This window comes from Sciurus vulgaris (assembly GCF_902686455.1).
Source record: "Sciurus vulgaris genome assembly, chromosome: 7".
Taxonomy (NCBI): Eukaryota; Metazoa; Chordata; class Mammalia; order Rodentia; family Sciuridae; genus Sciurus; species Sciurus vulgaris.
Genome location: NC_136467.1, coordinates 74,807,924 through 74,821,454, shown reverse-complemented (window position 1 = coordinate 74,821,454; position 13,531 = coordinate 74,807,924). Strand labels below are relative to the sequence as shown.

The window sequence follows — 13,531 nt, the reverse complement described above, 5'->3', positions numbered from 1 at the left end:
TATCTTTATATACACACAGTTATTTAAAAATTGTAACTGCATAAAACACTATGAGAAAGTACCATAATCTAAGTTGATCCAGAAGTCTCACATCTGAATCTAAGCATTATTATACTCTCTAGCCATTTTATTACTTACATAATTCAGTAAAACACCTGTATAAAAATTAAAATCCACATAATTCAGGAAATGGCACATCAAAATAGCAGAATCATCTACAATGTTTTTTCGCTGTTTACTTCTAATACCTTAAAGCATTAACAATTTAGTAGACGAATACATCCTCTGAAAATACAAAATAAGTTTACATAATATGTTCAAAATTACGGTTATAAAAACATAGCTTTCTTCTCTTCTCTCCAATAAACTTTTCTTTTCTTGTCCTTAAAGCATATATGTTTGAATTATGAAATACAAACTGCGTGTACACTTTGTCTGAGTTGAGAATGTGGACTTGCCTCATCTAGACATACATAGGAATACAGGTATAATGCATCCTGTGGTTGACAGTAATCATCTAGTTAGAAGGCAGCATCTCAAAGGCATATCAACTACTCTTCTTTACTTTGCAACTGGTAACTTTTTCATGCATTTTGACCCATCTTTTCTGTCTTCTTTCTCTCCTCCAATCTTTATATCTAACCTAACATTTATCCAGCCTAATGTTCACACAGGGACAGCAGCACTTGCCTCAGGGATGAACATTAGATATACCTGGGCTTTTCTCAGTTTTAGAAGGATGATGACTTTGATGACCCAAAACAATAAGGTGTAAGATAAGACAACAAGAGCTAGGATTTAGGTAAAATCTATTCTCTTTACAAAGTGTACAACTGTTTTTAAAGGATATTTATTGAGGGAATGCTAGTAAATAACCACACAGTCCTCTTCTGTGTGTGACCTTTTCTATACAACCCACATCATCAACAAGGCTGAAAAACTAAAATGTTAGGCTTGTTTTTTTAGGTCTAATAAAGGAATTCAGACACCTACAAAATTAAAAGTGGAACAGGCAAGACTTTCTTTTTTTTTTCTAACAACTATTCAAATCTATGTAAGTAGTCTAAATTCCCTCCTAGATTCTTTCCAACTTAAAATATACATCAACTCACCAAAATAACAAGAAAAGACTAAAAGCAAGTTCACCTTCAAGTCCACTGTGCCTACAGTAAAGGAAGCACTTGACAGATATATGTAGAATCATTATGAATAGACTAGGGAAAACATTCAATAACTGCTGGCGAACATGGCCTCCCTCTTTTCTGTTCTTCCTCACTTCAAAACACTATCCATGCTTGTCACTGAAATTCTCCTTCAAAATGATAGCAATATAATCATTTCACTACCTTAATCAGTATCCTACTACATGAAAAACTAAGTTAAAATGCCTTATTCAAATAAACTGGCCCCTTCTCATCACTCTGTATAAATTAAATCTTAAAAATTTGTATACAGGTAGGACTGTATAATATATGTTAAAAATACAGCTTTCTTTTCTTCTCACATTCAAGTAATTTCTGGTAAAGTTAAGAAAATAGGCAACAAAATGTCATCCATATTCCTCTCACAAAATGAATGATGATACATGAATTAGATACATGATACATGAAGTATGATACCTGAATTAAAAAAACAGAATATGATTATGATACTTGAATTTTTTAAAAATAGAACAAAAATAAATAGTTCTATATTCTTTCCAAATTCCAATAAACAATTTATGGAAATGGACTTCTTTGGAAGCCAGTGCACTAATATATGAATTCTCTAAAACCAAGAAATCATGTATTATTCATCTCTATGTAACCCATACCTATAATACTTGACATATAAAAATGATCAATGAACTTTTTCCTTGTATTATTCATCTCTATGTAACCAATACCTACAATACTTGACATATAAAAATGATCAATGAACTTTTTCCTAGATAAAATAATAAACTAAGGTACTCAAAGGATTTTAACTAAGATTTGGGGCCTCTAGCCACCATAATTATGAGCCAAATAATCTTATTATAATATGTATAATAGGATATAATATATGTAATATATAATATAATATAATATAATATATAATATAATAATCTTAATAAATACCCAGGCTCAGATATTTTGTTATAGTACTGCAAAATGGATAAATCAATGAAAGTAAATAATTCCTACATATTAAGAAAAAAAGACAGACAACTAAATAGAAAAATGTTAAATTTATAAACAAAATTAAACCACAAAAGAAAAATGCAATAAATATAAATATGAAATATGTTCAACTTCATTAGTAAAAACAGAAAAACAAATTAAAACAGGATGAAATAACATCACTAATATTCAATTGGTAAAAACTTCACCGTTTCATAAAACTACAGTTAATTAGTATAACTACTTCAGAGAGGAATATAGAAAAGCAGCTAATGAAGTTGCTATTGAGAATTTAATGTGTACTATGATATAGTAATGAGCTACTGGACCTTTAAAAACACTTTACATGAAAAAAACAAAAACTTCCCAGGTGAATATATCCCAAAAATGAGAATGATTATCCTAGAGAAACTTTCACACATGTACAAGGAAAAACATACAAGACTTAGACACTTTTAATTCCAGAATTCTTAACTGTTTTCAGTTTAGCTTAAATAATAAATTATACAATTTGAACAATATACATGTAGAGGAATGATTATACTTTTTCAAATAAGTACACTGTTGAGGTTTTCACATTTATAGAAGTTGTCTTGTACTGCCTAAATAATTTAGACATTCATATTTTAATTAAACATGAACAGGAAAAGATTTTTGGGTAATCTAATATTGTAGTAAATGGGTAGAAATTTAATTTCTAATATTTTATATCTATTTTGCTTTTTACTTTGGGAAATTCTGCACTGTATATTTGTTTCTTGCTTTATTCATGAATAACATATTTGTACCTACAAGTTACATATTCAAACTCATAGCTTCATTTTCTTTTTTTTTTTTTTTTTTGTTTAAGTGATAGAAATAAAACTTATGGGCATTTTCTTAATCAAGCAAGGTAACTAAAACCAAAAAACATTCATTTTACAAAAGAATATTATTCTATCAGAATTGAACTGTTTTTCTTAACTCAGTTGAAGTTAAAGAAAACTAAAGGCAAAGATATATGCAAATATATTAGGCAATAAGAAAAAGAAAAGTAGATATGAAAGTGTTAACAAAAGAGGTGCTCAACAAGTAACCTGAGTCACAATTTTTCTTTGCTTTGAGATAGTAACAAATTTGTTACAAATATATCTATTGGGTTGGGATATGGTTCAGTGGTAGAGTGCTTGTCTAGTATGTGTAAGGCCTTGGGTCTAATCTCCAAAACCACCAAATAAATAAAGAAATGAAATTAAAATATATCTATTATTTCAGTGATAATTTTATTCTATAAAATATAAATTTTATAAATTACATAAGGTACTTACATTGAATTTAATTATGTCATATATCAAATATCTAGGAACGGCCTGTCCATTTACTCTGTCAATAATCATTTCCTTGAAAAAGAAAAGAAGATAAGTATCTTCATACTTTAATAGCAATGTATTTGATTGAAATATAGTACATAAAGCACATAAATCATAAGTATACAACTTGCTGAAATTTCAAAGTGAACTTAACTATACCCAGACCAAGTCTTAAATAGCACTGTGAAAATCTTCATTATGCATTCATTATACACTGAAATAAAAATCATACAATAATATCTCATTATATTTTTTATATTAAAATTGCTATGTAATATTTTGTTTAATGTCTGAATTACTAGGCAACATTTAAGGGTAAAGAGACTACAAACTTTAAAATTGGGGTCTAAAACATAAAAATCAGGGTTATTTTTTAATAAATTTTGTTTATTGCTTTAAATTTTGTTACTCTGATCATAAATTCTACAACTATAAATGGCACCCTTATTAATTCTGGTTTATGAAGAGATCTCTGAAAATCTATCAAAGTTAATAAAAAGTCAAAACACATTCTGCACTCTGACAGAAGTAATAGGGAGGAAGGGAGGAAGGTATAAAGTGCTGGGGAGTGATACTGGCCAAATTATATTGTTATATTGTGTACATGTTTTGAGTATGTAACAATAAATTCCATCGTTATGCACAACTATAATTCACCAATAAAAAATGTAGAAGGGAAAAAGAAGAAATGAGGACAATAAATGATGTTTACAAATATATAATGAATTATTTGATAAAAATTTTAATTCTTTATAGGTTTTTTTGCCTAAAATTATTTTTCTTTCCTCATAATCTTCCTGAGAAATTAGACGAGTTTTCTTGCTATCTAAGTTCATGACAGAAAATTCAAACACTACTTTCTAAAATTATTTTTAAAATACTAAGAAAAAAATATTTTGTCATTATAAGAAAATATTATCAATTAATTCATTTCCTAAATATGTATTTGTTAAGTTAGACATTAACTTATGGTTATCATCTTTAATCAAATACTTGACACAAACCATATTTGTTTACTGAAGTATTTTTATTTAAATACTTGCATCTAAGCATTTTACACTATCACAAGGTAGTACAGCAATAACAGATTTCAATTAATTATTGTTTTTGAAAATGCAAGGTTGGAAATAAAGTAGACTACCAGGTTCAAACAGTAGACACAGAATTTTTCTCCCCAATTTACCTGATAAAATGAACGTGAACATATTTTCCTTTAGATATTATGTTTAAAAGTCAAAAACCGAATTTATTATTAGTAAACAAAATAAATAAAAAGGAATAATAAAATATGTGAACTTTAAACTGACAGCCAAGAAACTACCAAGAATCTGGTATTTAAAAAAAAAAAAAAAAAAAACACTCAGCTCTAAAGACACTACACCCCTAGAAGTCCTATTTGTAAGAAGACAAATAATTGATAATTCTCAATATTATGAACAAATATAAACAGAAGCAAACTAAGTGGCTTTACTTTCTTCTTTTTCCTCTATTCTGACTGAAGAGTAATAAAAATAGCTGAACACTTTTTCTGTCTGAAGTAAAAGTTCTAAGAATCCACACTGCAATGGAATAACAAGCTGAGCATTATTGCAATAAAATACTGCTTCCAATTAAGTGAATAAGACATTCATAAAAAAATTCTTGTAAAAGAACAGAACCTCTGGGTTAGCTGGTAATACAAAAATACTGGGATACTGCATTCTTCCAAAAGACTCTACCATCACAATATCCCCCTTCCCTACAAATGCCACCACTGCCCTAGGCTAGAGAAAAGAGGGTAGAAATGAAATATGCAGCTTAAAACTTATAGTGAAATTGGAACCCCTGTGTACTGCTGCTGGGCTTGTAAATGATACAACTACTATGGAGAACAGTATGATAATTCCCTGAAAAGAATTTAAAACAGGTACCATATAACAATGGGATATTACTCAGCCATAAAGAATAATAAAATTATGGCATTTGCAGGCAAATGGATGAAACTGGAGAATATCCTGCTAAATGAGATAAGCCAATCTCAAAAAACCAAAGGATGAATGATCTCGCTGATAAGCAGATGATGATACATAATGGGGGGTGGGAGAGAGGCAAGAATGGAAGAAGGAGGGACTATATAGAGGGAAAAGAGGGGTGGGGAGAGGAAAAAAATAACAGAAAGAATCAAACACCATTACCCTATGTAAATGTATGATTACATAAATGGTATGCCTCTATTTCGTGTACAAACAGAGAAACAAGTTGTACCCCATTTGTTTACAATAAAAAAATAAGAAGTACCATATAATCCAGCTATCCCACTTATGGGCACATAGTCAAAAGAATTTAAAGCAACCAAAAGAATTTAAAAATTAAGAATTTAGAATTAAATGTAGAGTCTCAAGGAGATATTTGTACACACATATTCATAGCAGAATTAATCACAGCAGCCAAGAGGTGGGCATAACCCAAGATTCTACTGATAGATGAACAGATAAACAAAATGTGGGTATGTACATGTGGTGGAACATTATTCAGCCCTGAAAAGGAAAAAAAAACTATCACATACACGGATGAACTTTGACTTTGAGGATATTATGCTAAAGTAAATAAACCAGTCACACAAAAATATAACTAATGTATTATGATTTCACTTTCATGAGGTATCTGAAGCAGTTCAATTCAAACAACAATAAAGTAGAATGGTGACTGCCCAAGGTAGGGTATGGGAGAAGGAGCTTTTAATGGTAAAGTTTTGCTTTGCAAGATAAAAAAAAAGTTCTAGAGAACTACTACACAATAATGTTAATTAGCACTTAAAAATGACTAAAATGGTCAATTTATGCTGTTTCTTACCACAATTAAAATTTTTATAAGGAAAAAAAACTGTAGTTAAGAAAAGATCAAAAGAGCATAAATGCATTGGATTTACTCTTCTGCCTGAAACAACTAAACATATGAACAGCACATGAAGCAATGATTTTTCTTGACACTAGATATTTGATAACAAAGGTCAGTAAATCAGACTCAATGAACCCTGCAATTGTTCCTAGTATTGTCTAAGGAGTTTCCTGAATCCAATGCAGGCAAGGGGACCATAAATGAAGCCTAGTGGGAGTTGTGATGCATGCTTGTAATCCCAGAAACTCACAGGCTAAGGCAGGAGGATCACAAGTTCAAGTCTCAGCAACTTAGATCCTGTCTCAAAATTTAAAAAAAAAAAAAAAAATTAACAGAAAATAAATGAAGACTTGGTGGTCTCCATGAGTTTAAAAAAAAAAAAAAACTGAACAGGTTGTCTAGGGAGATCAATAAAATAAAAGTATTATGTCCATCTAGAACTAAAAAGAAATAATAATTATTAAAATAAATAAATAAAGGACAGAAAAAGCTAACCAGAGAAAGAACTCCAAAGATCTGTCAATGTGCATACGTCCCCTGAGCCCCACAGATATTTAGTGGAGTGCTCATCAGTACATATATCAGTACTTGAATATTCAGTAAGGAGACTACCCAAGAACAGGCGAAAAAAACCACCTATTGGGAACAGAAACCAGTACAAGGACAGGAATAATTTAGCCTATTCCCACCAGGTGGATGAGAAAAATCAAATAATTCATAGGAGATGAAGTACTGAGAAGGATCTGTCTTGATAGTAGAAAAGAACTTTATGTCTCTGGTCCATCAAACAACTCTCAAAAGCAAGATCTGAAAGCAACAAATTAGTTCCAAATAATGTAACTGATTCCAGAACAAAGCTCAAGAAGATTGTATGAGCCCATCCCAACAAGGTAAAATTCAAAATGCCTGACATTCTATCAAAATTTACCAGGTATTCAAATATGCTCCATAAAAATAAAATCAATTCAAACAGACCCAAAACTGACAGAGACATTAAAGTTAACAGATAAGAACATTAGGACAGCATACTATATATTCATGTATAATATAAAATTTCAAAAAGCTAAGTGGAGTCATAGAAGATACTAAAAAAAGACTCAATAAATTTCACGGGTGCAAACAATATTAGATAAGAATTACTATGGTTGGGATTAACAGCATTTTAGACAGTACAGGAAAAAAGGGGTTAGTAAACCTGAAAATAAAGGAATAGAAACTATCCAAAATAACCAGGAAAGAAAAAACAATTATTTAAATGAAAAGAGCATAGTAATTATATCTCCAAAGGGAGAGATGAAATTTTTTCTACTTTCAATGTTTGAAATTGTAAACTCACAGATGAAAAAAGTTCAACAACTCCCAGGCACAAGAATCTTGCAGAAAACCACATCAAGGTGCATCATCAATTTTATATTCCTCAAGAACTCACTAAAAATTGCACATTTGTTTTTTTAATGTTGCTGTGGAAAAATCTAGGGCCTGCATTCTTCAAAATAGCTCCCACCATACCCACCTATCTCAAAACAACTCAGTATGCTCATCTTTCTATCCACTGCACTTTCTATATTCAAAGGCACCCAACCCTTCTGTCTACCCAACCAATATATCTTGATCCAAACTAAGAATCAAGTGCTAGAGAAATAAACATCCCCAGAAAGAGAAGAAAATAATGACCATGTAATTTACTGTTCATACCAGGATACTTTTGAGAATGAAACAGTTATTTATAATGATACCTAAACAACAGGCATGTATCTATACTATCCCAGCCAAATTAGGACCCATGGTATAAGCCTATGTAGTAGTAGAACAAGAGAAAGTTTACAATAAGGTACATGACCACTAACTGAATCCTGAAAAAAGTGGAGGATGTTTTCCAGCAGGAAAGTGAATTGACCAAATGGTATAAGAAAAACATGAACATGTATGATTATACAAATGGTGTGACTCTCCAGCATGTACAACCATAGAAAAGAAAAGTTGTACCTCATTTGTGTACAATGAATCAAAATGCACTCTGTAAAAATTAAAAGAAAAAGAAAAACATGAAAAAAGATGGTTTTAGATAAATTGTCCAAACATCAATATAGTGGAACTTAAGGTTTAGAATTACAATAAATGAGACCAAAGATACACGCATGCTCCAAATATAAAGAATTCAGGCTGAGTAGTTTGGCCTTTATACTATAGATAATGAGACTAATGAAGGGTTTTAATGAAAAGAATAAAGTAATCTCTTTCCTCTCCTCAACTGTTCTCTGAAAAACCAGTGAACCTTCAAAGGTCATCCTCAGTAACCCATTCCTTCAAGTCTTTCAGATAAGGCCACTTGGCTCTAATTATTATAGTCTTTCTAGGTGATGGAATGTTCCAAAATTAAATAGCAGAAATGGTTGCCAATCCTGTGAATATACTAAAATCTACTGAACATCTAAAAATGGAATGTGAGCTGAATCTCGATTATTTTCAAAAAACTTAAACTAAATTTAAAAAATCTAAAAGCAGTTCTTCAGACTAAAGGAAATGATAAAATCCCAGATACACAATATATATTAAATCTCAGCTACTTATGAATCAGTTATACATGGTTTATAATATAGATACCAAAAAATGACTAAAAGGAAAAAAATCAAAATGTTTTCAAAAAACCTTTTCCAAAATTCTCCTTATTAACTTAAATGACTAACTGCTAAATCCTTTTTTTTTTTAGTTGAATGTTAAATTGATTAAATTTCATAGACTTGGTTCAACTGAATTGATGCCGTATTTCTGAACTCCCAATTCCACGTTTTGTGGGTTAAGGAACATAATTTAGCAGGGCAAAACAAAGCCTTGGTGCTTACATCCAACAGCTAGACAATTAGGTGGTTTCAATTATTCTTGAATTTGGAATGTTACAAAAACAATTTTCAAATAAAAATATAGAAGAAACAGGAAATTACAGTGGACTGTTTTAATTAACTAACTAGAAAAACCAATAAGGCAACTATAATTCTGGCCCAAGAAAATTGACATCATGAATCATATTGCTATTTCAAAACCTCATAAGAATTTATCATATTTACAGGGTGAAAATAAGTACTATTACTAGGTTAAATCTGTAAATGTTTAAACATCTTTTTAAGGATTATTTCCTACCTGAAATGCACTCAGCACAACTCCAACAAAAATCTTTTTCTATAACAATCTTCTATTTCTAATGCCAACTCCTACATCTTTAGTTCAAGTCTTCAGATGTGACTTATTTTTCCTCTGAACTACCATAGCACTTGTTTTAAATACCTCTTTGGGTTATGGTTTTATTTAAAGTTCTCTTTCATCATTACCAGTCATTCTACATCCTGCCCAATTAAGTAAAGTGTCTCAAGAGGATGGACCTCTAAACAATCCTCTAAGTAATGCCCATACTTTTGACACAGCAACTTGAAAGGTACTCGACATATATTCATTCAGTTATAAACTACACTAAACTCTGGCAAATGCTGTTACTTAAGAGTTCATTTCTTCCTTTTATTTTATTAATTATAATGCTAAAAATACTACACCTTGGGAAAAATTTATTTATTTATTTTACTATGTGCCACACATTATGATCATTACCTTACATCTTAATCTTCATAAAGCACAAAGAACTAAGTACCATTATAACCTCATTTCACTATAAATAATAAACTAAATATACTGAATAGGGTCCCTCAGGTAATAACTGAGGAAGCTAGTGAGGCGCCTGAAGTAAAGGCACTTAGTCACCGCCATACTGTCCCTTAAAATAGAAAGCCATTCTTTCCCTTATCAAATTAGAAAATATTAAACCAAAACAGTGTTTAAGGCAATATGCAGATCCTCTACATATGGCTACTATAACTGTACATGTGTCCAGAAATAAAAGTGATAATTATAAATCTTAACATTTTAAGTGGGCTATCCTTGAACCCAGCATGAGGTGCATGCATTTCATGGGAACAGTACTCCTACTACACTCCAGGTGGAAATGCAACTAATGAATTCCAAGCCTCCAATGTCATTGCCCCATTTATATATAAGAAAGATAGATGCTGAGAGAAAAAGTTCTCTAAATTTGGGCTATAATGCAACTTGTCTCCCATGTGGAAAGAACCTTCATTCAGAAAGAGACCAAGCAGAAAAGTAGAACAAAAAGATGGAAAGAAAAATGGAGCATAGCCCATATCATTTGAGACCCCAGATCAAACCATGTCTGAAGAAAATCAAGCTGAAACTCAAGCTGTTTAAACCAATTCAGATTTTTTTTAAGCTGAACTTCAATTACTTGCAACCAAAAGATTATTAATACACACTATAATCTCACCTATAAGATTCTTCTTTTTCTTTGTTTTATATTGTTTTTTGCGGTGCTGGGGACTGAACCCAGGGCCTCAGGCTTGCAAGGCAAGCACTCTACCAATTGAGCTACCTTCAAATGATGAATGGATAAAGAAACTGTGGTATGTATACATAAGGGAATATTACTCAGCCATAAAGAAGAATAAAATCATGGCATTTGCAGGTGAATGGATACAATTGGATATCATGCTAAATGAGATAGGTCAATCCCCCAAAAAACAAAGGCCGAATGATCTCTCTGATAATCGAATGAAATACAAAACAGGGGGTGGGAGGGAGGCAAGAATGGAGGAAGGATGGATTATCTAGAGGAAAAAGAGGGGTGGGTAGGGGCGGGGGGAAGGAAAAATAACAGAATGAGACAAACATCATTTCTGTATGTACATGTATGATTACACAAATGGTGCAACTCTACTTCATGTACACCCAGAGAAATAGTTGTACCCCATTTGTGTACAATGAATCAAAATAAATAAATTTTTTTTAAAATATTCTTCTTAAATGTAAAATCACAAAATTATGAAAGGAGAAAGATATAGGAACCCTGGCGTGATTCCATCCTGCGGTATCTTCTCTATGGCAGTAGCCTATTATCCGTCTGCCTTCTCTCCCATCTGTGTGCTACCACCCCATGGAAGATTCAGTGGATATGGACATGAGCCCCTTGAGGCCCCAGAACTATCATTTCAGTTGTGAACTAAAGGATGACAAAGATTATCACTTTAAGGTGGAAAATGATGAAAATAAACACCAGTTATAGTTAAGAATGGTCAGTTTAGGGACTGGTGCAAAGGACGAATTGCACATTTTTGAAATATGAAGGCAGTCCAATTAAAGTAACACTGGCAACATTGAAAATGTCTGTACAGTCAACAGTTTCCCTTGGGGGCTTTGAAATCACACCACCTGTGGTCTTAAGGTTGAAGTGTTTTCTGGGCCTGTGCATATTAGTGAGCAGCACTTAGCAGCTGTAGAGAAAAATGTAGAGTCAGAAGATGAAGAGGAGGAGGAGGATGTAAGACTCTTAAGTGTATCTGGAAAGTGATTTGCTCCTGGAGGTGGTAGCAAGGTTTCCCAGAAAAAAAGTAAAACTTGCTACTGATGAAGAAGGAAGGAAGGAAGCAAGCAAGCAAGCAAGAAAGGAAGGAGGGAGGGAAAAGGAGGAGGAAGGAGAGGACGAGGAGAAGGGGGACAAGGGGGGAGGAGGATTCTGATAATGAGGAAACTGAAGAAAAAGCTCTAGTGACGTAATCTATATGATATACTCCAGCCAAAAATGCACAAAAATCGAATCAGAATGGAAAAGACTCAAAACCATCAACCCCAAGATCAAAAGGTCAAGAATCCTTCAAAAAACAGGGAAAAACTCCTAAAACACCAAAAGGATCTAGCTCTGTAGAAGACATTAAAGCAAAAATGCAAGATGGTTCTCTTCCCAAAGTGGAAGAAAAGTTTGTCAATTACGTGAAGAATTGCTTCCAGATGACTGACCAGGAAACTATTCAAGATCTCTGGTAGTGGAGGAAGTATCTTTATGAAAATAGTTCAAACAGTTTGTTAAAAATTTCCATCTTATTTTGTTTCTGTAATAGTTACTATCTGGTTGTCCTTTTTATAATGCAAAGTGGGAACTTTCCCTACCATGTTTGATAAATGTTGTCCAGGTTCCACTACCAAGAAAGTGTAGTTCAAAATTCCTGTTTAGTTTTTATTAAAAAATGGAACTCTACATTTGGTTTGGTTTTTAAGTATGTATGGAATGTTATGATAAGATATAGTAGTAGTGGTGGTTAGGCATGAAAATGGTAGGGAGACAAAAATATACACATAAAATAAAGTCAGTGTTTCAATAAGGTTAAAAAAAGGTGAAGGATATACATTTGAAAGGTATGATATATAAATTTGAATATGTCTACCAAAAGAAAACTGGTCAAATAAATTATAGAACTGTTTCTCAAACTTGCCTAATTAGAATCACCTTGTCACTTTTGTACAGCTACCTAGGTCCTGGTAGATTCCAATTCACGAAGTCTAGGATCAGCCATTGGAAAGGGTCATATTTTGAACAGGCAATCTTTAACCCTATAATTTCCACCAATGAGACAGTTTAGACACTCCAAACTTTGATCACTATTTATAGAGGTATACTATTCAGACATTTGTAAGAAAATCATGTCCAAAACAAATTGTTTGGTGGAAAATTGTTATTTCACACAAAATTATATAACTATCCATGTTTGCACATATTTGATCAGAGCACTCATTTTCAACTAGTGCAGAGGTAATGACTATTCATAACCTTTTTGGGATTGAAAGGACTCTAGCCTTCCTAAAGATTCTGACACACTCTGTTTAAAAATGCATATACTACATTGCTATTACTAATATGAATGTGTTACATCCTTCAGGAGCAGATAGAAGATTGAGCATCCTGCATTAGGTCTGGAATAATGTCATCAAAATGGTAATACAAGTTACTCCTACATTAGGAGTTCAAGTGATCTTACCAGCTTTTTTGTAATGTTCTGCATTATTTTAATTTTTATTTAAATGAGCTAATGTTTTTAGATTTGAGGAGGGGAAGGCTATTTTCATGGGAAAACTATTTTTAATTAGGCAAGTTTAAAATTACTAAAAGCAGATTTTCTAGAACAGTAAAAATTTAATAAGCTTTTTAAATTCAATTGTAAAAATAACAGTGGTTACTTTTCAAAGGCATAATTCTCTTTAAACAGGGTTATCAGTCCTTATAGTTAAAGAGCCAAGGGAAATGTGATTATGTAGTATTACATAATTAAAATT

General features: G+C 31.8%; 1 protein-coding gene and 1 pseudogene across 3 annotated transcripts in view; one reads left to right on the top strand and one right to left on the bottom strand.

Annotated features, from left to right (window-relative positions):
- The window catches only part of RNGTT (RNA guanylyltransferase and 5'-phosphatase), a 344,105-nt gene that overhangs the window by 214,300 nt on the left and 116,274 nt on the right, over positions 1-13,531 (bottom strand). For both annotated transcript variants that reach the window (XM_079146976.1, XM_079146977.1), the window contains exon 10: positions 3,449-3,520. In XM_079146976.1, coding sequence (XP_079003102.1) covers positions 3,449-3,520 — 72 coding nt within the window. The remainder of the gene's footprint in view (positions 1-3,448; positions 3,521-13,531) is intronic.
- Positions 9,993-12,379, top strand: LOC306666920 (nucleophosmin-like; annotated as a pseudogene). Its single transcript has one exon. The product of its transcript is annotated as a nucleophosmin-like (transcript).